Consider the following 27,652-nt stretch of genomic DNA (forward strand, 5'->3'; position numbering starts at 1 on the left):
CAGTGTCAAATGCTGCAGAGAGGTCCAGGAGGATGAGGATGCTGAGGCGGCCAGAGTCAGCAGCAATGAGGAGATCGTTGATGATCTTAATGAGGGCGGTCTCCGTGCTGTGTTGGAGTCTGAAGCTGGATTGGAGGGGCTCATAGAGCTCATGGTTGGACATGTGGAGATGGAGTTGGCCGGCGACTACTCTTTCCAGAGTCTTACTGAGGAAGGGGAGGTTGGAGATCGGCCGGTGGTTGTGGAGGTCATCAATGTCCAGGCCAGGCTTTTTGAGGATGGGGGTGACTGAGGCAGTTTTGAAGCTGGTAGGGACAATACCAGATGCCAAAGATAGTCTCGTTTGCAGCCAATGATGGAGCCGGCCTTCTTAACCAGTTTGTTAAGTCTGTTGGTGTCTCCGGCTCCAATGCTGCTCCCCCAGCAGACTACGGAGCAGTATAGTGCACTGGCCACAACAGACTGGTAGAACATCTCCAGCATCTTGCTGCACACGTTGAAGGATCAAAGTTTCCTCAAGAAAAATAGTCGACTCCTCCCCTTCTTGTACACAGCGTTGATGTTGGTCTTCCAGTTCAGTCTGTTGTCAATGACACCCAGGTACGTGTACTCCTCCTCCATGTCCACATCCTCTCCCAGAACTTTCCAAATTTTGTTATTCAACACAAGTCTTCTGTTTTCATAAATAATGAAATTCCATCCGAGAGCAATACAACCAGGGCCATTATATGGTTCATGTGTGATGAGTTAACGAGGTGAAACGACTTGAAATCCTGAAAGTTAAATCTGAAAGAAAATGATTCAACCTAGTGGTTTCGCCGAGTAGTGAACCCCGAGATTAGCCTTACAGGCAGCTGCTGCCACACATCGTGCTCTGCAATGCGAACGGTGTTGATTTGTAGATGCAAAAGTGTTGTGGTGAAGCGTGGTTCACATTAAGGTTATTACATAATGCCAACTGTTTTACCAGAGGCAGTATTTGTACGCTGCACGAATATAAACGCTGCCTGATAGTCTCTACTTTGGGAATATTAAACGACGGCGGACCCCATGTTTGTAGTCCACTCCTGCTGTTTTGACAGTGGTGCTAGCGATTAGCACGCGGATTTCTATGATCGTTATTTGAAGGGTCCGTTCAATGTAACATTAAATTCATTCAAAATCTGAAAGATTACATTTGGAGAAGATGCAGGATGACGCGCGCTACCTCAAACGGTGAGAGCAAACAAAGCTAACATGATTGTTATTTCAAGATGTTTTTGGTAAACGGTATATGTTGTTGTCGCGATGACTGTACAATACCGCTTGTATATTAATATAATTAAGATATGGCAGCACATTGTGTCAGCTCTAATTCTAGACGTTTAATTAGCACCCAGGTTAGATGAGACTAAGAAGTGTTTGGTAAGTATAGCCTTGATGGCTGCGGGTCTATGCCATGGAGATCACCAATTGTCAAACTTTGGGCAGTTTCATATTTACTTGCTCGCTGGGTAAAGCTCGTATCAAGTGTACGATGTCTTAAGGGCATTTGTAAACCACTATGACACACCAATCAATTCGGCATGTTATGTAATCCACAGATAAAATACATACGTGAAAAAAATCTTGCAAGTCTCTCCCAAACCATAGCGGTAGCTCATAGCTAGCGTAGTGTATCTGTGTGTATCAGTACAATTCAACAAACTACGAGGGGAATTTCAACAATACCGAATCGACCACAATACTTCAAAAACCATAAGGAACGTATTTCATTTGCCTACTGACCTATATTTTCGTCGGTAAACACAACGCCATTAAAGCGACAGATTGTTAAACGGGGTTTGGCATTACATCCCCTCAATGAAGGGGGCTGGGATACCTGGGTGACAGCTAACACAGCTAGCAAGCTAACGTGAAACGGTGACCGATCAAATGCCTTGCTAATTAGCTGTCTGATGTTGAATTGGGTCAATGTCTAAGAGTTAACACGTGTGTGCTGAGCTAATCTTTCTTATTATCCAGCCCTTTATGGAAACATGTTAAGCAGCCAGTAACGTATGTCGCTGTCTGGGCGTGTCTTCCCATATATCGGTATTGTTTGGGTGGATGGTTAAAACTTAATGACGTTATCTCCACTTGTGTATTTTTCTTCTTCTTATTTGCTTTATGACCCTTTAAAAGTCAGTCATCAACATTCAGTGAAAGATGTATGATATAAACCTCCGTTTTGGGGCAACGTTACGTTCCGAAAGTGGAAAAAGGAGACATTTGTTGGCTGGTCATTCAGCGTGACCTCATGAGGTCACGCTGAATGACCCCACTGATTTGAGACTTAAGTCCAATGCGAGGGCTATGAAATATGTATTTAAAATTAGTTAACTGGAGTCTTAGACAGTTACGGGAAAACATCAGTTTGAGGTCTTGTTTACTTATCTGTCTGTACATTATCACCCAAAGCAAAGTGACTGCGGGCAGTCTGGATGTCCATCCCACAGAGAAGGCCCTTGTGGTCCACTATGAAGTGGAGGCGTCCATACTGGGAGAGGGTGGAGGTCATATGCTGGGCGAACGAAAGGAGGGACAAAAAATGTGAGTGTACTTTATGAGAATTTTAAGAACTCCAATGATCTTTCTTTAATTGAATTCTAATGGAATGATACAAGTTTGTCATTGAACTTTTTTCATGGTTACCATTTATTTTCTATTTGTATTATCGTCCTTCTTTCGCCATCCACTCCAGATTCCATCATTCTCTACCTCTTTTAATTCATATTTATTTTTTCTCATTGGAACTGACTTAGGGAAGGTTTTATACAGGCATGTTCTTGAAATCACCATTGGGTTACTCTTACCGCTCTAGGAGTAGCTTGCCATATAATTGTCATTTGCTTGGTATGCTTAAGGTATGAACTCATTTTTCTTTGCAATGAAGGTTACTAAGTTTTGAATTTCACATATTGCCTGCATTCTTCTGTTGAAAGCTTTAAGATAAATACATGAATGAAGTTCGACCAGTGTCAGATCAACCTTTTCTTGATCTGTCACCATGCTCTTTTTCCCTTCAGTATCCGAGTGAAAAGTCTTTCTCCGAGCACAGATGTGGGAGCCTTGGCCAAGAAAGTGGTGGAGGAGTGTAAACTCATCCCTCCTTCCCGGTTGCCCCAGGTGGAGCAGCTCCTCTACTACTTGCAGAACAGGAAGTCGTCACCCGTGGAGGGCAAAAGTCAGTCATGTCACCATTTTTACCCCCTTGCTGTAGAGCAGCGGTTCCCAAACTTTTTAGGCCACGCACCCCCTTCTACATCCCGACCGGGTTCACGCACCCCCAACCCCCCCCCCACACACACACACAACTTTAAAAAAAAAACGCAACAGAGCCGCATAAAAATCGGACGAATGAGAGAACAGTTTGCTCGCGCGTGGCGTTTGTTTACAAGATAAAAAACACAAAAACTCTTCCTGCACCGTGCCTTCGAAAAGGTAACGGACGTAACGTTACGAAGGTAACGGACGATTGGCCAGATTGGCCACATCTGTAGGCTCGTCTACTTGCAGAGAGTAAAACTCACTCTTCTTCACGCGACCGACCAATGTAGCCAGGATGTCTTCGGACAAAGCATCGATGCGCGCGACAGTGTTGTTGGACACCGGGATCACGTCCAACTTTTTCGCTTCTCTCTCTCCAATCATACATTCCACCATCTCTTTAACATCTTGTTCCCTCTCCACCACCGCCTCTCCTTCTCCCTATTACGCGGTCAGAATACTACAACACGCCGCCTGTCTCCGGCAGAAATGCACTCATCCACGCACGGGAATAACACAGAGTTGTAATATATACCTCCATAACACCCCGCCACTCTCGGCTCATACCTCCCCAGCAACGAGGCACATCACCCGGTCACAATACCTCCAGAATGTCCCCCGGGTGAAATCCGGGACTTGGTGTTATGGTTCCGAGTGGCGGGCGCTCACCCGTTGGCGCCAGGACGCGAGGTCTCCAGCCGTCCCCGCCGTGAGGCACCCGATCGTCGGGTCTGTCAGCCCTCGGAACAGGCCGCGGGTCAATAACTTGTGGGTGGCGGGGTAGAGGCGAGGCAGATCACAGAAAAATGATAAAGACTAGAGTACAGCAAAGATATGTTGATGAGAAGCGTATTTGTACGTCAAACACAAACGTAATCAGGGAGAAAATACGTTCGTGGTAAAACGTAATTGAGAATGCATTTTAGTTTTGGGGGAACGTAATTTTTAGGAGACAGGACTGCACCGCCATTACATTTTTCCTCTCGCGCACCCCCTAGAGGCAGCTCGCGCACCCCCAGGGGTGCGCGCACCCCACTTTGGGAATCCCTGCTGTAGAGTCTAAAGCGCCTGTGGAACGAGGCTGTGTGCGTAACGTAAATGTGCTCTCTCTCTTTCGCTCAAAGACAGTAGCTTACATGTAACGATCACAACAATAAATATGAATTTCCCCTTCTCTCTCACAGACCAACCGCTAACCAGCTAGCTAGCCCTACCACATCTACCGGCATCAAAACTGAAAGGAAGTTGTAAAGTAGTAAAGCCCGCCTCTTGCTCGATTTGATTTGCTGCCTAGGCCATGTGTAACATTGATGAGCGGTGCGACACCGTGCCTTGCACTGAAAAGTTAAGATTATAAGATATGAACTTTTACCAGCATCTAAAAAACACTCTTAAAGTGCAAAATGCTGTGAAAGAGAGGAGCACACGCCAGGCCCGCCAGACCACAGAAAAAATGTTTTGCTGACAACGTGCCTCCGGCAACGCACTTCTAGCAACCTTTCACACATAAAGCTTTACTTGGAGGCTGAAGAAATGTTGTTCAATTGATTGAATTATTTTATACGTAACTTGAATTACAATCAGTTGATTCCTCATCGAATGCTATTCTTTCTATGGCCGACAAATCACATCACAGTGTGGTTGTAAACATTGCTCAACGCCAACTTTTCCAATGTAAAGTAGATTATTTCATTCGTCTGTAAACATTCCAAAACCACTAAACATGTAAGGACCGAGGAATGGCAGATTTGAGGAGTGTTACATCAGTGTTTACCAGTACATTATTCAGCCATGTCGACCTTGTTGCGTGTACATAGTTGAATACATGATGAGAAGATTGTACAGTGTTTATTGATGCAGTGAGGACATTTTCCCAATGGTTAATATATTCTGTAATGTTTCTATAATGTTGTCTGTCTGTGTTTTTGTGTCACCAGCGGAGAAGAAAGAGAAAAGAACAGTGAAACCCAGAGAGCTGACACCGTTTGAAGGAATGGAGGTAACAAAGGAAAGCACTGACTGACTCCGCCTGTTTGTTCATGTGTCTTGTTGCTTCAGCCATTTCAGTTTGATCTCAGTTCTCAGACAGCACTTTGTAAATTTAATTCTGTATTTTTCATGATCGCTGTTCTTCTCTCTAATCTGATTTGAGGCCTCTGTGTTTTACAATAATCTATGACTCAACATTTATTTATTTAATTCTATTGAATCTAACTTACAACATGGCTGAAAGAAAAAACCTCAATCAAATCTCATGTTTATTGTTCACTGGAAAAGAGTGCTGCAGGAATGAGTCCTAAAACCCAGAAATGACTCGGCATTGTTGCCTTTCCGGTTCCCTCGTATAGAAGTCAATGGGTGGTCAGACGCCTGATCGGTGTTTAAGACAAGACTTTATTGTTTTGTTCTTACTTCAGGCTTCAAAAGTCATTATTTGTGAAGATTATCTTGCTGAACAAAACATGGAAGTATCATAAATGTTTGTTTGCCACAGAGCTTATTTTTTTGCACAAATCCAAAATCCATTGGAAAAATCTCATTGTCCTTTTGTGGAGGGAACCAGTGTGACGCTAACTTCCAGGGTTTTCCTACAAAAACACGTCACTCCTCCAGCACTCTATTGGGCCATGCCTTGTTATAAGACAATGACAGTATTTGTGATTGTCTGTGTAGTTGGATGAGGAAGCCAGTATCACCAGAGTGGATGAGTACATTGAACTGATGTATGAAGGCATCCCAGAGAAGATCAGAGGCTCCGCTCTCATTCTGCAGCTCGCCCGCAACCCTGACAACCTGGAGGAGCTGCTACACAACGGTATTCCATCAGTCCACCGGCTTAGTTTGGTGGCATGTTCAGCGAAGTAGCTCTAACCTACGTTTACATCAGTGGGGGGCCGTGCATTTTATACCTGGTCCTTCTGTGCTGTCCTACTGAGCTGTGGCTATTTGTTGGTGTAATAATACACATATTCGTATTAAACCGTTTGGTACGAGGCTTACGAACCGAACAATACGTTTGAATAATACCAGTGCATTTTCCATGGACTGCGCTCACGTAACAGACAACGGGATCTGTGACCTTTTGAACCCGGAACAATAACTAAAAACCGAAATAACCCCGTGATGACGGGATGCTTCGTCATTAACGGACAAGTCAGAATGAGAAAAGCAGACGAGAGCAGGCGGCCGTAGAAAGGGGCGTTGACAAAAAACTGCGTTCAAGTCGGACCGTTTTCAGCCACCTGCTTCTTCTTCTTTTGCTTTTTATGGCGGCTGGCAAACCGCTTTTGGGTGCATAACCGCCTCCCACTAATCTGGAGTGTGGACTGAGGACTCTAATACGACAACCAAACGAAAATAAATACATATATACACACAAAAATAATAATTAATTTCTTTCTCAAATTCTATTCATTAGTGTTGTTGACTCTAAATATTCCAGAAAAAGTTTCCAACATTTGTCACTAAAGCATTTCTTTAGTACATGAATGATATTTTTCTCTCCAATCTCTCTTCGACCTTTTTTCAAAACTTCTCTCGCTGACTTGTACCTCTGACAGGACAATAAAACATGGTCCACGGTTTCTTCTTCTCCACAAAATTTACACTTTCCATTATTATGCTTTCTAATAACATAGAGGGAACTGTTCAGACCAGTATGGCCATTCCTTAGTCTTGTCATAATCATCTCCTCTTTTCTAGTTTGTCCGCTAGATCCTGCACTCCCAACCAATGGTTTATTTTTAAACAGATATCTTCCTTTACTCCCTTTATTACATTCGTTCTGACATATCTTTTTGATTTGTCCCTTAATCACCACTTTAGCTTCTGACTTACTTATATTTACATTGACGTTATTTTTCCCACTCTTCAAAGCCCTTTTTGCTGCTTTATTCGCCTTCTCATTGCCATCGACTCCAACATGGACCCACACAAAATGAACCACTATCCGCATTTGATGGATTCTTAAAAATGATTGTAGTATTTCAAACAGTAAATCCTCTCTGCTTCTGGAGTGGCAAAATGTAAAACTCGTTAGCGCTGCACATGAGTCTGATGCAATTACCACTCTTTTGAGGAACAGCTTCTTCCCCAGAGAGGTTTCCTCCATCGCCCCGACCCCCACCACCCACCACCCCACCCAGCTCCCACCGGTCAGTGCTGAAACAAACATAGTCAATAACACGACACTGTAACAAAGCACATTTATCACTTTGGAGCCATTGATGCCTGTGCTTTATCTTGTTTTATCTTGTATGTATTTATTTAATATCTTGTTTTTAAATCGTCTTGTCTTAATGTTTTTATACACTTTTTAACTGTTGCTGCTGTACTGATGAGTCGCCAACTAAATTTCGTTGTCTGTTCGTACGATGACAATAAACATCCTTATCCTTATCCTCTCTGGCCTGACCTCCTCTACCCACTGTAACGCAATAACTATGGCCATCATCTCGCATGTAAACACAGGTAAATCATCACAGTCTCTTCCCACACTCCAAATGGAATTCTGGGATTACTGCTGCTGCTGCTGCTGTTCTACCAGTTTTAGGGTCTTTAGATCCATACATCTGTATTTAATTGTGGTAACTGATGTATGACTTGAAGATCTTACAGTTTCCCCCACGTTCATCTCTCATCAGTTCAAGGAGGCCAAGATCAATTTCAGTCTGTGGCAGTAACCAAGGAGGAACAGCTGGAGAATAACTCCTATAACCTAATTCACAAGCCTTCTTCTTAACAACCCAACCAAAGCTCTTTGTTGGCCTGTTTGTCATGAATGAATGAATGAAATTTATTTATAGAGTGCTTTTCACAGACATGACATCACAAAGTGCTTAACAGCAGAAATTTAAAAAAACATAAAAACCACAATGTGACCCTAGGGTCAATAAATTACATCCACAAAATAAAATAAAATAAAATACAAAAAAATACAGTAAAAATATAAATAAAAAAAAATACAAAAAATCAAATCAAATCAAAAAAAAAAAAAAGATAATAAAAATGTAAAACATATTTTAAGAGCAGGTCTAGGACATGGGTTTTTACTCAAACGCCAGCCTAAAAAGGTGGGTTTTGAGCTGGTTCTTAAAAGTATCCACAGTATCTGCGAGGCGTAGAGTTGCAGGCAGAGCATTCCAGAGCCTCGGGGCCACTGCCTCAAAGGCTCGGTCACCACGGGTCTTAAATCGTGTGCGTGGGACTGACAGAAGACCTAGATCGTTTGACCTGAGAGTGAGGGCGGGTGAATAGGGGCGAAGTAGATCAGCTACATAAGTCGGAGCCTGACCGTGAAGTGGTCTGTAAGTGATGGAGAGAATATTGAAGTGTATCCTAGATGCTACAGGGACCCAGTGGAGAGATCGGAGTACAGGGGTGATGTGAGACCGTCAATTTGTCCTGGTGAGTAATCTGGCGGCAGCGTTTTGGATGACCTGCAGACGGTTGAGAGCAGATACACTGAGTGATGTGAAAAGTGAGTTACAGTAGTCAATGCGTGAAGAGATAAATGTGTGTATGATCATCTCTAAATCAGGTGTTTATACTGCAGATCTTAGTTTACTGATATTTCTTAGATGGAAGAAACATGATCTGGACAGCTGCTTGACATGGGGGTCAAACGACATGGATCGATCAAAGAAAATCCCTAGATTGCGCAGGTTGCAATGGGCAGCAGAGGAGAGTGGACCAATACTCTGCCTGATCATGGAGACAAACTCATCTGGAGCAATAACTAGGACCTCCGTTTTAGAGTCGTTGAGTTGTAAGCAGTTTTCTGCCGTCCAGTCTCCGATGGCATTGACACAGTCCAGGAGCCTAGTTAATGTGAAGGCCTCGCTGGGTTTGAATGAGATGGAGTTGGATATCATCTGCATATAAGTGATAGGACACATTATAGCTTTTTATAATCGGCCCCAAAGGTAACAGATAAAGGGAAAATAAAAGAGGCCCCAGAACCGAGCCCTGCGGTACACCACAAGACAGTGGAGAGGTAACAGACACAAAATCACCCACAGAGACATTGAAACTTCTGTCATTGAGGTAAGATGTAAACCAGTATAATGCTATGCCAGATATGCCAACCCAATCACGTAGCCTCTTAATCAGGATGTTATGGTCAACAGTGTCAAATGCAGAACTGAGGTCCAGAAGAACTAACACAGAGCAGTCACTTGCATCAGAACACATGAGAATGTCATTTGAAACCCTCAGGAGAGCGGTTTCAGGAGAGTGTTTTCTGCGAAACCCAGACTGGAACTTGTCGTACATGTTGTGCCTCTCCGGTGCAGCAGTAAGTTGTTTGGCCACCACTTTCTCTAACATTTTGGACAAGAAAGGCAGTTTTGATATGGGCCTGTAGTTCATGAGCAAAGCTGGATATAAGTTTGGTTTCTTTAATATGGGCTGGATAGTGGCATGTTTAAAATAGGAAGGGACAATTCCTGTAGACAATGAGGAATTGATAATGGATGTTACTGCAGGGCCAATAATTAGCAGAACTTTCTTCAACAGAGAGGTTGGTATTATATCCAGAGGGCAAGATGATGGCTTTGTTTTGTTAATTAAGTCCATCAGATCTTGAAGGCTGATAGGCTGGAAAGAGTCCAGAACAGCAGGAGATTGCGAGGAGCTACATGTAGATGAACAGATCCCAGGCTGAATGCCAGACCTAATACCTGTTACCTTATCATTAAAATAGATAAGGAATTTGTTGCAATCGTCAACAGAACAGCATGGCAATATAGAGACAGACGGTGAAACAATTCTCTGAATTGTGTCAAACAGAATCTTGGGATTTCTCTTTGAGGAAGAGATTAAGTTGGCAAAATAAGCAGTTATAGCTTCCTTTACTCCAGTATTAAAAGAAACTCTGAGGTCTTTGAGATATAAACGATGCACTTCTAGCCCAGCAGCTTTCCAGAGCCGCTCTGTCCTGCGACACTTCCGTCTCAGGCTGCAGACAGCGTCTGTCATCCATGGAGAAGTGTTATAGGCAGCCCTGGTCCTTTCTTTAAGACGTGCCACTTTATCCAGCAAAGTGGTGCAATGTTCATTAAATGACTGTATTAAGAGTTCAACATCATTGAGATTTGTGTTAATATCACAGCAGAAGTGCATAGAGAACTGATCAGCTGTACTCTGAGTCATAATGCGGTTGAGGAATATTTGTTTCAGACACAAGGGGTCTGCATTGACAGAAAGATCAAAGAAAATACATTTATGGTCACTGATCAGTAGGTCCTCACAACGGGTATTATCAATAGCAAGACGCAGAGAGAACACAAGGTCCAAGGTGTGACCACCCCTGTGAGTGGCGCCAGAAACATGTTGCGTGAAATTAAAAGATTCAGTAATATTGAGAAACTCAGTGGCTATACAGTCTGTGGTATCATTGATATGCAGATTAAAATCACCAACCAGAAGCACTTTGTCTAGCTTGATAATAGAGGTCAGAAAGTCTGTGAACTCATGTTCCCAGCATGGCTCAATTGCGCTTATTGTTGAATGGTTGTTATGTCCTTGTAAACTGACCCAATATGTCATTATGATCTGTATTCTTCTCAACTTCAATGGCATTTCCCCCACTTCTACCTGCAATGTCGCCACAGATGTTGTTTTAAAGACCCCTCTACATATTCTTGACGCTTGTATTACATCCAGTTTTCCCAACAAGGTTTTAGACGCCGACCTATATGCCACACAGCCATAGTCTAGAACTGATCTTGGGCAACTGTGGCTAAGTGGAGCGCAGGGCCGTCCTTCAATCAGAGGATCTGCGGTTCGATCTCCGGCTCCTCTAGGTGCATGTCGATGTGTCCTTGAGCAAGACACTTAACCCCAATATTGCTTGTCTTTAAGTTTGGATGTCTTTTATATTTAACTATCTTATTATTATAATTGAGGATATAAGATTGGGCATATTTTAGTTCTTGGATGTCATATTTATTTAAACATTTATAGAAATAAATATATGTGAAGATAACGTCATTTCTAAATCATACAACTGTAGATTTAAGAAATTTTAAAAACTGAACCAATTGTCAAAACATCACAGCTACATAAACAGGCTACACACGGAGGAAAAGCAATGCTGCAAGTTTCCATCAGTGACAATTGTGTTTTTCTTTTAATACGTTTTGTGATGCTTCACAATCATTCAGCGATGGACACATTCCAGTGCTGTGACTGAAAAAATGTTGACATCAAGTAGGATGTAGGCTTTCTCAATAAATCTTTATTTGCAATTATTATTGTTATTGCACAAAATGAGACTAATAGCCAACAATCTAGCATTAAGTATTACAATTACACAGAACATTTGGATTTTATTATACTATATTTATTCTGTTAAGGGTGAAATTTGTCTCTGCATTTAACCCATCCCTACATATGGGGAGCAGTGACACATGACACGTCAAAGGACAAGATTCGAACAGCCAACCCTCTTAACCCAGTGAGCCACGATCGCCCACCTATTCTACTTAAGAAAATCTAAGAGCGAATCAGCTCTTTGATCCGAAGACAGCCAGAAGTTTCCCATCATGCCCTGGTGTCAGGCAGTTAGTGGGGAGCAACCGCAGCGCCTGGCTCTAAAATCTGTGGCCACCCCGCTCTCGTGAGGTTATCGTTGCCCACGTGATCATGACGTCAGCGCAAGTCCCATCATGCCCTGGGGTCATGCAGTCGGTGGAGAGCAATTCTGCATCACCTGGCTCTAAAATCTGCGGCCGCCTCGCTCACGTGAGATCATCGTTACACACGTTTTCATGACATCAGAGCAAGTCGGACGCAAATCTACCCAGCATGCATTGTGCGCCGATCGCCGGTGATCGATTCTGCGCACGCCTGGCTCATGTCGAACGAGCCTAATGGGACAGGGCCGGGGAGATTCACAACATAAAGAACGGCTGCGCCCAATCAAATTTAATATAATACAATATATAGACAACTGTTTTCATTTTAGGGATAGTAATGATGCAACACATTTCTTCCATCACTAATCACTTATTTTGTACTTTGATGTGTTTACTAAGGAGCTGGCTGTAATGCACATCAATATGGCCATAAATAATAAAAACATCAGCAAAAAGGTCAACAAAAAAATCTTATGAATAAAAACTTCTGGTGAAGTAAACTATCTACTGTTACAAGTTTCTCTAACAGGCAACAACCGTGTGTGTGTGTGTGTGTGTGTGTGTGTGTAGAGGCGGCTCTGGGTGCTCTGGCCAGAGTATTGAGGGAGGACTGGAAACAGAGTGTAGAGCTGGCTACCATCATCATTTACATCTTCTTCTGCTTCTCCAGGTAATGCACACAATGGCACACATTTCTCTGGTGTGTCGTACTGTTCTACTTCATCCGTTCACACAGTGCGCCTCTTCTCCCCTTCCTGCAGCTTCTCCCAGTTTCACGGCGTGGTGAGTCATTATAAAATCGGTGCGTTGTGCATGAGTGTTGTGGAACACGAGCTGAAGAGACATGACGTGTGGCGCGAGGAGCTGCGCAAGAAAAACAAGGCTTATATCCTTCATCTGCTGTCGCCTGTTTTTAAAATGTATTGTTATTCATTTATTTGCACATATACACGTTTATAAGAAAGCAGTAAGTATTTTAGAAAACGTTTAGACATGCTGCAGGAAAGGTTAGATGCCAAAAATTGCTCATGAAGATACCTCTCCTATTAGATAGCAATAGTCATCAACTAATCAAAGTCCTGTTTTTGAACAACGATCATGTAGAGTGTATTGTAGTGATGGAAGCGGGTTGTTCCAAAGTGTGTGTGTGTTCCTTCCTTAACACTGGTTTGTGTACGCGAGTCAGCACCAGAGAACGGCTCTCTGAGAAGAGACCAGGACAAAGCTGTGAGGAAATACCATGGCATTCTGTCCAAACAGGAGCAGCTGCTCAGAGGTGGGCTGGCCCTTTAACACTCTAACGTTGTGCTGGTGCAAGAGCTGGTGTTTTTCTTTGCTGCGCCGTGAATGCAGTGTTGGTGCAAAATTGTGAAATCCAAATAAAAGCTTGGTTGGCTGTTTATTTTTACGTTATAAATTCCACAACAACCATTCAGCACATTGTAATTCAAGTGGTACACCGGGGTCGGCAGTTAACAAAAAAGACAAAATGCAGCCATTATCCTGCAGCTCCGAGCACACGTCTTTGTACGAGCTTCAAACAGTAACAGTCACTAATGGCAAACATCCTCCCAATCGTGATTGTGATCCCGCTGCTGTTCTATGAGAATCACAATGATATTCTCTTTGCAAACGTGTGGGCCTTTAAAGCCCTTTGAGACGACATGCTGTGATTCAAGACTCCAGCTACAAGATCAGAGAAGCATTTCAGATACGGAGAGAAAGTGTTGCTAATAGTTTAGCCGCTAATCCTTTGGCTACGGTTAGCAAAAGGCTAAACTATTAGCAACACTTTCTCTCCATCTCTGGAAGACTTCACTGATTTTCCGACTCTTTTTGATAGGTTCCTTGTTTGGGTTGCTCTGCAGTGGGCGGTTGTTGCCATTGCTGGAATAGCAACTCTCTCCCTTTTCCTTCTCTCCTTCTTTCCCTCTGACTGTCTCTCAGTGTCTCTTTACCTCCTGCTGAACCTTGCTGAGGACACGAGGACGGAGTTAAAGATGAGGAATAAAAACATCGTTGTTCTGCTCGTCAAAGTCCTTGAGCGGGATGACGAGGAGCTGCTAGTCTTGGTGGTTTCCTTCCTCAAAAAACTGTCCATCTTCCTGGAGAACAAGAATGATATGGTGAGCGTAGATGTTCTTTAGAATTCGTCCTGTCAGCCCAGATCACTGCAGGGAGGAGAGACCGAGAGAAAACCTGGATATCATTTTACGTATTCATTTACACTGAGACCCAGCGCTGTTGAGTCATTGCCAGTGTCACTACAAGAGTCTACAAATAAGGTGATTGACTTGTTAAAGGGGGGGGGGCCACAATAGAAAGTGCTTTGAATGAGTAAATGGCAGATCGACTTTGCTGGTATACTACAGATTCTAGGTGTAGCAGCAGGGGAGGAGAGCTCCATGGCACAGAGCTGCAGCACCCTTACTGGGATGCCTCCTCTTTCTCGGTTTGATTGTCAGTGGACACTGTACCAAATCAGTGTGGCCTTTTCACCCAAAACCTCTGTTAGTGCTTTTGTGTGCACACATTGTTGATGTCCATGTGCTTGTTATTAAGGGAGCAGCGGTTCCACCTCTTCGGGCACGATCCGTGATTGTGATGCTCGGCGAAGCGCAGATCTTGATCGTCACTGTTTAGTTGTGATACATAATTCCTTCAGAAGAGGCTTTTGGACCGAATGTTAACACACTGTTTGTTTTGGTCAGTAATGTACGTGTGGCTCCGCTATAGATTCCATTAAAGGCTCTTTGGATCCTCTGTTTTCACCACAAATTGTCAAAAAGCCAAAGTAAGTCAGAAATTGCCATCTATTTATTTTCTAAACTCCAACAAAAGTATCTCTCAAAATAACACCACCTTTACAATGCGTCACGGTCAAAAACCATAGACCTCGCTGTCTGTGACAGTATCAGTGAGTCCTACTGTACTCTGAAGTAGAATACCATGTGGATTAACTGGGCCACCCAGTGGCCACCATTGAGATTTTTCCCAACACCTGGTTTGCAGCAGTTCAGATCTTGAACTTGCAGAAGTGACCGGGTCAGCTATTGTTGGGAGGGTGGGTCTTAGGTAACACCCAGTCTTTACTCTTTGAACAGTTTGCCTGGTGTCCATGTTGCTGAATTCCTGTTCAGGTTTATCTTTGTATCCGAGTTTGGCTTCAAGGATACGACGAGGGAAGCAGTGTCGTTTAAAGTTCCCTCAAGCTGTAATTGTTTCATCCAGGATTTAATTTGGGATTTGTTCTTCATGAAGAAACTAAATGTGTGGTAGTGATGGCGTCTGTGATCACAGAGCCCCATCACATAGTGTCTGTGTTGATGATTTTCAGGCTGAGGTGGATACTGTGGAGCGATTGGCTCGTCTGGTCCCCTGTGACCATGAAGACCTGTTGAACCTGACTCTGCGTCTGCTGCTCAACCTCTCCTTTGACTCTGGACTCCGAGCCAAGATGGTGGAAGTTGGACTGTTACCGAAATTAACAGCTTTGTTGGGTAACACTAACGTATACTTTATATACTGTCTATATTGCATGTACAGTACAATATACTGTATTCACAGTACAGTAGCCATGTGAAGAAGTTTTTGCATAATATCTTAAGATGGTAGTGTTATTTATTTTCCCATTTTAAGGTTTGTTTGTCGTCATGCAGGTGATGAGAACAACCGTCAAGTTGCCATGCGTATCCTGTATCACATCAGCATCGACGACCGCTTTAAGGGGATGTTTGTTTACACTGACTGCATACCTCAGGTATGATGTCATCATGTGAAAATCACTTTAAATCAAAGTTCAAGGAGTAATATGTAACACTGACTAGCGTTTAAGATGGTAAATCGCCTGTACTTTTATATTTCTTTTCTAGTCTTCCGACCACTCAAAGCACTTTCACACTACATGTCATTGTTCCCCCATTCACACACTGACAGGAGCTACTATGTAAGGTGCCACCTGCACATCAGAACTCAGTGACATTCATACACCGCAGGAACAGCCTGCAGGAGCAAGTTTCTTTTGGAGTTAAGTTTCTTGCTCAAGGACACATCGGCATGTGACTAGCGGAGCCAGGGATCGAACCGTCGATCCTCTGATTGAAGGACGACCCTGCTCTCCACTTAGCCACAGTGGGTACTGCAGGCACATTTTAAAGTGTTGGAGAGAGTTTAGGTCGAGTAGAATTCAACCTTATCTCTGTTGCTTCCATGGCAATGGCACGCTGTGTTTGCTTGCCGATTTGTTTCATACGTGGCAACCCGAGGTGCCGAGATGGGCAGTGGGTGGGGTCACACAGGGCAAAACAAAAACAGAAGTTCGGCACCGGAATGGAAACTTGTTGTAGAAGCCAGGATTTCAACTTAATCTCTGAGGACATATCATGGTGATTTAATGTAGTAAATATTTGACATGTTGTGAAATGAATATGAACTGTTAACCTCAACATTTACATTGACTTTGATAGTTCTAGAGTTACAGGTGAAACTGCTGTGTGTGTGTCTAGCTAATGCAGATGCTGTATGAGCACGGTGAGGAGGAAACCGAAGCTGAGCTCATCTCCATCTGCATCAACCTGGCTGCAAACAAAAGGAACGCCCAGCTCATGTGTGAAGGTATATCTATCCGAGCTGCATGTACTGCAGGTTTTTTCCCCACTTAAGCTTTTGTTTTGGTGGGTTTTTTTTCCTTTTCCGAGGCAAATTTGTGATTTTTGGGCTGTTTAAGTTAGTTGACTTGAATTTAATTTGAAGGCCAGATAATGGCTCACTATCTCTGCAAATTCCTCCAAATTCCATAAACTTTCTCCACGGCTAAGGCAAGGCAAGGCGAGTTTATTTGTATAGCAGATTTCAACAACAAGGTAATTCAAAGTGCTTCACATAAAACCATTAAAAGCATCAAAACATAAGGCAAAAGAAAGGAGATTTAAAACAATTAAAGAAACAGTGTAAGAAATAAAATGCAGTAGTGAAATGCAGGAAATTGATGAATATATTAATTGAACGTGGTTCAATTAAAGGCAGCAGCAAACAGAAAAGTCTTCAATCTTGGTTGAATCGTGGTTTAATAACTGCAGTTTTTATGGCTTGTGGGAAGACACCTGAGAGAAGGGATGTGTTTACAATTTGTAAGAGATCAGTGGTCATGCAGTTTGAAATATTTTTGAAAAAGTGTGTTGGTAGAATATCCAAGCAGCAGGAGGATGACTAAGGGTAGAGCTTGTATTTCATGCTATTTGTAGAAGCAGATTCCAGTGGTGGCTGCATAGGATTGTAAGTGATCCAAACATTTACTCCATGGCGTTGTTAAGTCCAAAAGTCAAGAGAGATAGAAGTAATCATTTCCTCATTGTTTTTATCTAAATATTCTGCTTCAATCCATATTTGTTGGTGGGGCAGTGAGTGGGTACACAACCCAGTTTGATCGTTTGTGATTTTTGGACAAACAATAATTTCGTTTTACTCTGTTTGTGTTTCCGTCTGTAGGAAATGGGTTGAAGATGCTGATGAAGAGAGCTCTGAAGCTGAAAGACTGCCTCCTGATGAAGATGATCAGAAACATCTCTCAACATGACGGACCGACCAAACCAGTGTTCATAGTGAGTTATACATGCACAAGAAAAAGATCCCAAAAGGTTGATGAATAACTGAAGTTTTGAACAAGTATTCTTGCTATTGGTATAAGTATCAGTATAACTGTTAGTGGTAGTAGTGCAAGCAGGAGGAGCAGTCTTTTATTTTAGGAATAATGTCTCCTGTCTGCGTCTGTCAGGACTATGTCGGTGACCTGGCAGCAGAGATCCGGGCAGAGGAAGAGGAGGAGTGGCTTCTGGAGTGTCTCGGGACGCTGGCCAACCTCACCATCCCTGACCTGGACTGGGAGTTGGTGCTGAAGGAGTACAACCTGGTGCCCTACCTCAAAGACAGACTTAAACCAGGTACGGCTTACATTTAGAGAATACACGTGAAGCTGAGGTATCAACTTCAGATTTAACTTAATGTGCACCAGTTTTAGAGCCCAACTGATGGAGCCACACTTTTAGTGAAGTTATTTTTGCATTGACATATACGTGTATGCAGCATATACTGTATGCAAATAAAACCATCTTTCATTGGCGGCAGTGTATGTATATTATTGCAATTTAAATTTATAGTTTAATAAATGAAATAAATCATTTTATTTACAGTGAAACTGCAGAATGTACTGACATCATATATTCCCTGTTATTAGGGAATATATACCGGAAATCTTTTTTTTACATTCAGAGCTCCTATTGAGGTCTTGAATGAAGCTTTGAATGTCTGACGTTATCACCCTAAAAACAGGAAACCCTCAATAAAAGTACGGTACTCCTGTTGGAATAAAGTGTTTCATCGGATTAAATGACGTAGGTTTTTCATTAACTCAACTTTCTATCATGAATATAATTAATGCATTTTGTTTTTGAAAGGCTAAACCAATATGGATTGAAGCAGTATATTTAGATTGTTGGATAAAAACATATTGTGAATTTTGGAAATGATTACAATGCAGCCACCACTGGAATCTAATTCTACAAATAGTATAGTAATACTAATAATATAAGTGTAGCCTGATCTTTATCTGCAACTGTGCAGAAATCCCGGCTTTATACACAATGAATAGATATGCAAAAACAAAATCTGTGCAGCATTTGAATATTGATTTAGAATTCGAATGCCAACGTTATGAATGAAGCTTCAAATCTTTTCTGTGCAGCCCTAATTGTTCCTGTCATCTAAAGTTTAGTATTAGAGTGTACAATATCCGACCTCAGACATATTTTTCTCACAACTCTAAAGATACATCATCTGACATAATATCATTCGGTTTTTATTGGTCCAAATGTCCCGAACGCAGCAAAATAAGAAGGAAAGAGAAAACCCAGGCAGAGTGCAGGGTCTCTTTAAATAGAGACACCACACAGAGGAATTATTGTTGTATCAGTCTATACATTGTCTTTTAGGAAATTGTTGCATATTATACCCTTTTTAATAAAGTTACATCTTCTAGAATCGTTTGTGTTCCAGGCTCAGCAGAGGATGACCTCATCCTGGAAGTGGTGATTATGATCGGAACAGTTTCCATGGACGACGCCTGTGCTGCCATGTTGGCGAAATCTGGCATTATTCCTGCCCTTATCGAGCTGCTGAATGGTAACACACACGTTTACACACCCGTTTGAGATTTAGAATTTTCCGATGCTCTCTGATGTTAAAGTCTTCAAGATTCAATAATTGATCGCCAAATCAGCCGCAGTAACAACAAAACATATAATCTGACAGCACACAAGGAAAGGAAAGCTGCCAAAATAACAGGAGAGTAACTAGACTATAGTGCAAACAGATGGCTCAAGTTAAAGTGCACGTGCTTGTTAATACGACCGCTCAAGCATTTGGTTTGCAGGATGAGTGCTGGCTGCTGTAGAAACGACGTGTTCTAGTCTTACATTAAGCAGTCTTTAAATCAGAGGCAGCCAATACGGTGCCTGCAGGGACCACGTGAGTCGCCCGCAAGGCATGTTCTAAAAATAACACTAGGATGAAGGCAAATCCGAGAGTGCAAATAAGATCCACGCGCGTGCGTGTGTAGAGGTCCCGCGTGTGCAAATTAAACAGCAGCGCACGTATATTATTTTGACGAGTGCTTTCACATCACTCCGCGCAGAATACTGTATCTCTGCTCGTGCGAGCAAAATTGCAGCCTGCGAGGAGAAAACCATGGTTTGCGTGCGAGGGGCGTCCCCTAGCGCGGGACTACTTCACTGCTCTTCTGCTCGCAAAACTTTCACCTGCTCGCTCGCGAGTAGTTTTTCTTTGTAACACTGAGTGGGCGGACCCAGTCACCATAGTATAACTACATTTAATTGGTTACAATCCTCGTCTTTGGATTGGCCGGATATCCCTCGAATATCAATCTTACATAACTGATAATTTGCATAAACATGGGACGACAGTTCATGATTTGTTCAAAAATGTTAGAAATGTCACAATGTCTCGTTTGGTTAGTACAAACGAGACATCATGTGAAGATATGACAGTTAATGATTTCCTAAAAAATGTTAGAAGTGATCATTTGTACAAAAATATAACAGGTATGATTTTGAACAAAATACACAATCAGTTAATAATTATTGTGAGGAATAAGTAACATGTGATCAGGCAGTCTCTTCACATATATTATTATTATTAGTAAAAGGTGATCTGTGCAACTTTGTTATTCAGGAAGTTTGTATCAAACAAGTAGCCCTTCGTACTACTCAGTGCCCTTGAAGTAGCTCTCTGTTTCAAAAAGGTTGCTGACCCCTGCTTTAAAAGAACAGTCTTCTGGATGATGGTGAGGAATCTCTTCCCATCTCAGGGAGGAGATTGTAGTTTGGTTGTTTGTTTGTTGACGACCAGTAGTAGTTCTTTAATGTAGGTACAGATGTACCTGCTTCACAGAGGTCTGATTAAAATGAATCACTTTTCTTTAGTTTGAATGAAATAACCCAATGACATCAAGGTCAATTTTTTCTTTATTTACTTTTGACAGTGACGTTTTGAAGGGCACACACAGAGACAGATATCACACCTCATATAGAAAAGAATGATGTCCTGCTTTCCAAATGTTCTTCTGTTTGCTGAATGCAGCCCAACAGGAGGACGATGAGTTTGTGTGCCAGATCGTCTACGTCTTCTATCAGATGGTGTTTCACCAAGCCACACGGGACGTCATCATCAAAGACACCCGTATCCTTCCCACAGTGCACTCTGTCTACCCCAAATTTACACACAAATGAGAATCTCGTGGCTGGCTTTCCAGCTGCTGAAGTTCAAGTGAGACAGGTTTACACACTGTAAAAGCACCCAAAGAATGTCTTTCTTTAACGGTCTCTGTAGAGGCTCCAGCCTACCTGATAGACCTGATGCATGACAAGAATGCTGAGATCCGAAAAGTGTGCGACAACACCCTCGATATCATTGCTGTAAGTGAACGCTTTGCTGATGCACTCACATGGAAGCAACCTGAACCAACTAAAGGGACACATTAGGCTGTTTCTTTCATACACACAGGTTACATGGTTACTTTATTTGTCATTGTACAACAGGGTCGCACAACAAAATGCAGATTGTAGTCCCAGTCTGCTACATAACAAAACACAAAAAACCGATGTTATATATGGAGAGTTGAGGATGAGTTGAGGAGTCTCCCAGCTCTCTGCAGGCTCCTCTTCTCACCAATATCACTGATGCTTATGGGTATGATGTTTTGATCCCCCGCTGTAGAGCCTCCTGTCTCGTGCACATCCCCTGATAGTTTGTAATGTTTCCAGTCAGGATGCTTTCTGTTGCCCCTCTGTACAAGTTGACAAGAACGTGGTAGAAGAAGTTTGCGTTCTTAAGTTTCCTGAAGAAACGCAGCATTTATGAGTTTTCTTCACCAGATGGAGATGTGTGATGACCATGTCAGGTTGTTTGTGTCCACGTTACTCTGTTTCCATTTGAAAACGCATATCTACATTTACACTGAGCGTCCACACTACGCCGGCGTGTTCGAGCACCGAGGTCAGATACGTTTGAAAACTCCGGATTGCGTTTTCGTGTGGACGGTCGAAAACGGATAAGTTTAGAAACGATGGTGCCCACCACCACGCGTTCGCACAACTATTGTGAAGTCCGCAGATAAAATGTAAAGGAACAAAAGCAGTAATTGCTCTCCAGTAGGACAGATAGTTAAGCCACCAGCAGAGCTACGAGTGAGAACAAGGAAACCGAGGGAACGAGTGAGAGACGTGTGTTGACCACATTCATGGATCCATAATCTAGAAAACTTGTGTTGATTTTAAAGTGAATTTAATGAGAGAGAGAGAGCGATTGCAAGACCTGCAGTGTTGTAACTAACGTTAAGTCTGAAAACTAAAACTTCTAAAACTTTCCACGAAAAGTGTCTGTTTGAGTTTATAGAGGAAGATTTTAGAGAAGATCTTAAGTATCAAACACGACCTTTCATTCTTAAAGACTACTTTATTACTCTGCCGTATTTTTTCAAAAGCAACCAATCTCCTTCCTGTTTACATCGACACCCATGCTCATGCCCAGTGCACGTGAATAGTGATGTGATCTTCGTTATCAGGCGTTTCAGTCTGGACGGAGATCATCTGGAAAACGATGCTGAAGCGCCGTGTGGACGGAGATCGTGTGGATGTAGCCTTATGCCGTGTTCACACCAAACGCGGCGCCGCGTTATCGCGTCATTCGCACCGCCGATCTTGCCGGGGACTATTTGTGTTCATTCGTGTGAACCACGTGTGAATCACGCTGGGAGAGGGGGCGTGGCTTATCGCCCTGAAAGCCGTTCAACTGTCCGCCATCAACCATGGAAAAAATAACCTCTATTTCTGCTTACCAGATAAGTCACAGATAAGTCTGCTTACCAGATAAGTCACAGATATCCCGGGAAACTAAACGCCATCATGTCTGGGTTCATAACATTGTCCAGAGGAGCTCTGTGGATTTTATCGGTGTATTCGCTGTGTCTAGCAAGCCACAATCATATCTTCTAAATACCTTGATGCCAAGCCTATAACCATCAGAGAGTCATTTCTTTATTAAGGAATGTCTATGTCAGTAGGTTCTCTAATTGATTTCCTTTTTTCCTTCATCCTCCAGGAGTACGATGAGGAGTGGGGGAGGAAAATTCAGTCTGAGAAGTTCCGTTTCCACAACAACCAGTGGTTGGAGATGGTCGAGAGTCGCCAGGCTGACGAGTCTGAACCGTATCTCTACGATAATGATGACAGGACTGATCTCTTCTACAGCGCAGGTACACACACACAAGCAAAACACTGGTCCGTGCACGTAAAAGAGACATGCTGGTCATTTCATCTTGACCATGAAAAGCAACTCATCTCTGATCTTGATCTTGTCACAGTACCAACAGATCATTGCGCTGGTTTCAGTCCATGTGTTTATGAGCAAAGTGGGTTTGAAAGTTGACACCGGAAGTGAGCGGCACAAAGCGTCTGTCCGCGTCTTCCACACTGACCAGCAGCAGCACAGACGGCAGCTGACTGATATCAGAAATGCCACATGAACTCTCCTGTATTCAGTGTATACAGGAAGCGTATTTCTACTCATTCATTTATTCACCAACACTGAAGCCTTAGGTGATAGTGTGGCTTGACCACTGAATAGACGCTGCAGTGTTTTGAGGTATTTTACAGTTTACTGTGGTAACATTAAGAAAAGATGATGATGATTTTGGTTTAATATGAGGTGTAAGCACTATATTTAACCCCAAGGAGCATGGGAAGAAGCTGTGTGTGTGTGTGTTTGTTTTATCCTTATGTGTTTGTGTCTTTAGATGGAATAACTCCAGCAGACGGTTCAGTCAGCCCAGATTTCTTCAATGACCTCCAGGCTCAAAATGGAGACGTGCACCATACAGGGTGAGTTAACTAACTCCAGGAACATGAGCTGTCTCACTGCAGGTCGAGACCGCTGATTCAGAGCAAGAAGAAATGAGTCCCGTCTTCCCTCCTTCTACTGAGCTGATTTAATGGTCTCCCTCCTCCAGATGTACTTTGTAAATCATTCAACTGTGTATTGATTGGTGCTGAAAATCAACCTCAATTCATAAATCATATTCCAGAACGAGACCAAACATGTTAATAGCATAGTTATGTTATACCGGCTAGGGATTTTGCCATAACCATGGTTACATAACATCACAGTTTTCTTAACCGTAAGAATTGTAGAAGCTACAATATCTATGGTGTGCTGATTCCTGCCTGTGACACGGCGTCTGTGTGCAGTGAGCTCTCCTCTCGTGCGAGTCACACAGCAGATTGGTGTGCGATGGTGTGTTTTGTGTTTCACTCAACTGAAGATTTGAAGAGAAGAGCTGTGGAAATGTCAGAGGAAACCGACGGTCCAGCGAACAAAGAATACTTTAGAGCAGGGGTCTTCAACGTTCAGGCCAAGGACCCCCAAACTGATAGAGAGATGGAGCAGGGACCCCCGACTATATCTCTCTGTGTGTGTGTGTGTGTGTGTGTGTGTGTGTGTGTGTGTGTGTGTGTGTGTGTGTGTGTGATGTGCATTCAATACTAAGCTATTCTAATAATACACAGGTTCATACATTCATGTTGTTATGTTAAACATGTGTAAGGCACAGTGAGTAGGGAGGTCGTGCCACTGCCATTTATAAACACACCTTGTCAGCTGATGCCAATATCAACATTGTCTGTCAATTGCATGATAATCATGCACACAAGCTGTTCACACTGATGTTTACATTTTAAACATAAATCTGTAAATGAAAATGACCTATTAGTGCCACTGCCATGCATAAACATACCTGTTATCTTTCATACAATACTGAACTATTACAACAGCAGATTCATGTTTGGGAAAAAAAGAATTTTCAACCAAAACTTTCACGGACCCCCTAGGGGTCGCGGACCCCCTGTTGAAGACCTTTGCTTTACACAGTTTAACCATCATGATGTGAAATGAAGTTTTATTCAGTAAAAATGCAATCAGGAGATCGGCATCAATGCTTTCTAGCTGCTGATCCCTGACAATGTAACACTGAAGTACTGTGAGCAGGAGGAGGAGCTAACGGAGGGTCCATCCGGTCTATTGTGATGCGCTCATTCTCCATTCTGTAGAAGGTCAATTATGACATCATGATCATTAAAGATACGAATAATTTAGATTTTTTTCATGAATAAAAATACATATAGATGACTTTCACAAAGTAAAATGATAGCGTTATTATAATTATAGATATCTTCGTTCAAATATTAAGATTAATAATTGTGAAAACCTTGACAATACTCAAAATATCAAAATGTTCAAATCTTGACATCCCTAATCCCGACCTGTTCAGTCTCTTTTTCAAATAGTGTTGCTGTATTTACGTGTTGCTGCTCAGCAAAGACCTCTGATTTCTGTTATTTAACTGAAGAAGAAAAGCCTCCAGCTTTCATATCAAAGACAGTGGATGTCAGTGGGATATCACGTGGATCAGTACATCACCCAACCCCAAACAATCAGGTCAGCGATCTTGTTGTCGAAGATGACCTGTGACCTGTAGAGAGCAGACTGCAGGCATTCATTATGTTTTACTATATCAGACTCTGCACACAAACACACAAATACATCCCTTCAAGCTAACTTCACACAGAACATAGAGGGCGAAGCAGCATCACCGATCAAATATTCTCTGTTCTGGATTTGGTCAAAACAAAAATGCACAGAATTCATCGGAGTGTTGTCCTGTCTGTCTGTACCGAGCCCGTTTGTACCGGTACTGTGTTCATTCGACCGGCTTTGTTTTCCAGAGATGGCAGCGATGTCTTCGACCAGACCAGCTCATCACCCGGACGACCAGCTACCGCCTACGGCTTCAGACCTGATGAACAGCCTTTCTATCAGTACACATAGACACACACAGGACGTCCTGTCGTCTTAGACCCATTCCCCATCCACCGTCATTCCACATCTTCAGATCCAATTTCACTGCTAGAATCCCTCATGACTGAAGGCTTCACGTTGCTATAGTTACCAAGACATTGACCATAAAGGCTGAAACACTACCACTGCAGATGTTCAACTAGTTATTACATAAAACACCTTTCATTACCCATTTCAACCATTCACCATTATGTAAATGGAGCAGTCTTCGTCACACACTGGCTACCGTCTTCTTAGAGTGACTTCCCAGTGCGTCCGCTTGTAATTTAATGTGAAGAGACTTAACATTTCTAATATATGTTTGGAAGTTTTTGCATGTTTTTCCTATGTAATAATGAATATTGCGTCTTCAAATCCACTGAAAGAAACGATGAATCAAATGTTACATTTTCCTGTTTGAGATCCAACAGTTTCACTCCTCTATCGCTATGACTACGTGCTAACCTACAGTATCCTGTTGAACACAAGAAGAATCTGTGGGATTATTGTAACCCACCACTGTCCGAGGGCTGACTTTCCTTTGATGAAAGTATACCCACAGATTGAGCAGCAGCGTTAGGACACGGGGGTCAAATTCAAGATGAAAATTCAAAAAAGCAAACTGTGTGAAAGTGGCTCAAAACTGTTGCCTCAAAATTGAAGCTCAGCACCAGCATATGGCTCCTCCTGATGCACGCCGCTCAGTGTGCTGTATATTTTACTGATGTCAACCCATAACAGTGTTAACATTTATTCAGCGATGACAAAAGAAGTTGGCCCTCTTTCCAACAACGCAGTATGTCACTCCATAATAACATGTAAGTGACCTGCCACCAGCCCCAACCGATACACCAAGCCCCCAGGAAGCCTTTGAAGATGTTCGTAGTGGTCAAATGTAGTGGATACCTCTGGGCCCAAAAAGCTCTTCCTCATAGACTTACACTGGGAAAGAGACATTTATAAGTTGTAAAATGTAAAACATCTTCCCAGTACAGACCCTTGTGTAGCCCTTATTTAAATCATTGTGTCCTACAAGTTGTAAAATGCACTAACAGCTGAAACCAGATGTGTTCTCCTTCCTCCGTTCATGTGAATGAGCACGAGGCCGAGCAGCTGGCAGGATGAATTACATGAAACACGAGTGCGCTTGCTTTGTGGGAAAATGGATGTGGAAGGTCTGGCTAATTCTATTCTCTAATTCTGGAGTCAGTTGCAGACTTACATGTTTGTTTGGATGGTGCGCTGTGTCCTCCTCTTAAATGTCTGACAAAAGTCAAAATTCATTGAAAAAAGGTCGATGCAAGCATCTCTAGAATTTCATTACGTTATCCTACGCAATAGTCTGCTTCAATCCATATTTGTTGGTGTTTAGCCTTTCAAAATCCTTTTCACTGTGGTCAGAAACTGTTTACTCTCCAGAACACGCCTGCTTTACTGTTGTCGTCTGGCAGCAATCTAATGGCACCGTAAATGACATTTATACAACCACAATAACACAAAATCCGACCTATGCTAACATGTTGTAACCCTTTTGATACGCTACAACAATGTGGTGAGGCATAGAGAAAGCAAGACAACGAGAGGCTGAACATACAGCAAAATTCACAGCTTTGCTTCATTGAATATGGTTGTTATTGTTGACATGTCTCGTCATATTGCGCAGGCCTAATGTGCAACTGTAACCAGTTGGGACAAAGTTTTAGTTTGAGAGAGCAGTGAGCTTATCCTGCACATCCTGTTCTGACATAATGAATGTCAACATTATTGGTATGATTTTTATGTGACGAGTATAATTTAAAGAAATTGTGACTTGATTCTCGCCAATTTAAATCCCAGTTTGGTTAAGTGAACAAATAATGTACCCTCAAGCAGGCTCTACTGCTAGACAACAGCATGTCTGAATGTATACCTGTGAATCAGAGTAGTATAGATTCTCTCGTGTTGTATTATCCACATGCAGTGTTACTTCTAGGCATATTTGCACATATGGTTACATTTTGATGCATGGTTATGTTTTGGTTTTTATTGTTTAAATTATTGTTAATCTGTATGTTGTGTTTTTTACAATAGTTGATTTTGTTGCTACTTAAAAAGCCACTGTAAATATAGTACTGGACTATACATACTCCATCTCTTTCATCCTCAGGTTCTTTAAGAATAAATAAATCCCACATTTCATACGACACATGACTTTTGTTCACAATGACATAATGGGCCCCATGGACTTTTCTTGGACAAGCATTGTTTTGTGTTTCACACCAAAA

General features: G+C 42.4%; 1 protein-coding gene across 3 annotated transcripts; it reads left to right on the forward strand.

The window, feature by feature from the left end:
• The first annotated feature begins 1,076 nt into the window (after window positions 1-1,076).
• Window positions 1,077-27,566, forward strand: LOC306789454 (kinesin-associated protein 3-like). 3 transcript variants are annotated; one of them, XM_079285409.1, is made up of 20 exons: window positions 1,077-1,215; window positions 2,440-2,571; window positions 3,048-3,205; window positions 5,226-5,287; window positions 5,962-6,103; window positions 12,498-12,597; window positions 12,689-12,813; window positions 13,105-13,203; window positions 13,875-14,053; window positions 15,265-15,427; window positions 15,587-15,687; window positions 16,433-16,541; window positions 17,415-17,527; window positions 17,701-17,866; window positions 18,978-19,103; window positions 20,580-20,678; window positions 20,829-20,914; window positions 22,599-22,752; window positions 23,293-23,377; window positions 25,277-27,566. In XM_079285409.1, the coding sequence occupies exons 1-20, from the start codon at window positions 1,187-1,189 to the stop codon at window positions 25,377-25,379; spliced, it is 2,331 nt and encodes a 776-aa protein (XP_079141535.1). In that variant the 5' UTR covers window positions 1,077-1,186; the 3' UTR covers window positions 25,380-27,566. The 3 variants fall into 3 exon arrangements, with proteins under 3 accessions (XP_079141535.1, XP_079141536.1, XP_079141537.1); XM_079285410.1 differs by having other exon boundaries at window positions 16,442-16,541; XM_079285411.1 differs by lacking the exon at window positions 2,440-2,571 and having other exon boundaries at window positions 1,082-1,215.
• Window positions 27,567-27,652: the final 86 nt, after the last annotated feature.

The sequence above is a fragment of the Melanostigma gelatinosum genome, assembly GCF_949748355.1.
Source record: "Melanostigma gelatinosum genome assembly, chromosome: 15".
In the NCBI taxonomy this organism is placed as follows: domain Eukaryota; kingdom Metazoa; phylum Chordata; class Actinopteri; order Perciformes; family Zoarcidae; genus Melanostigma; species Melanostigma gelatinosum.

What these genes read in the sequence shown, in the direction of transcription:
- LOC306789454 (XM_079285409.1), top strand. Translation starts at nt 1,187, where the DNA reads ATGCAGGATGACGCGCGCTACCTCAAACG. An exon ending in CGAAAGGAGGGACAAAAAAT is followed by an intron (nt 2,572 to 3,047) that starts GTGAGTGTACTT and finishes TTTTCCCTTCAG; the next exon opens with TATCCGAGTGAAAAGTCTTT. An exon ending in GAAATTAACAGCTTTGTTGG is followed by an intron (nt 15,428 to 15,586) that starts GTAACACTAACG and finishes GTCGTCATGCAG; the next exon opens with GTGATGAGAACAACCGTCAA.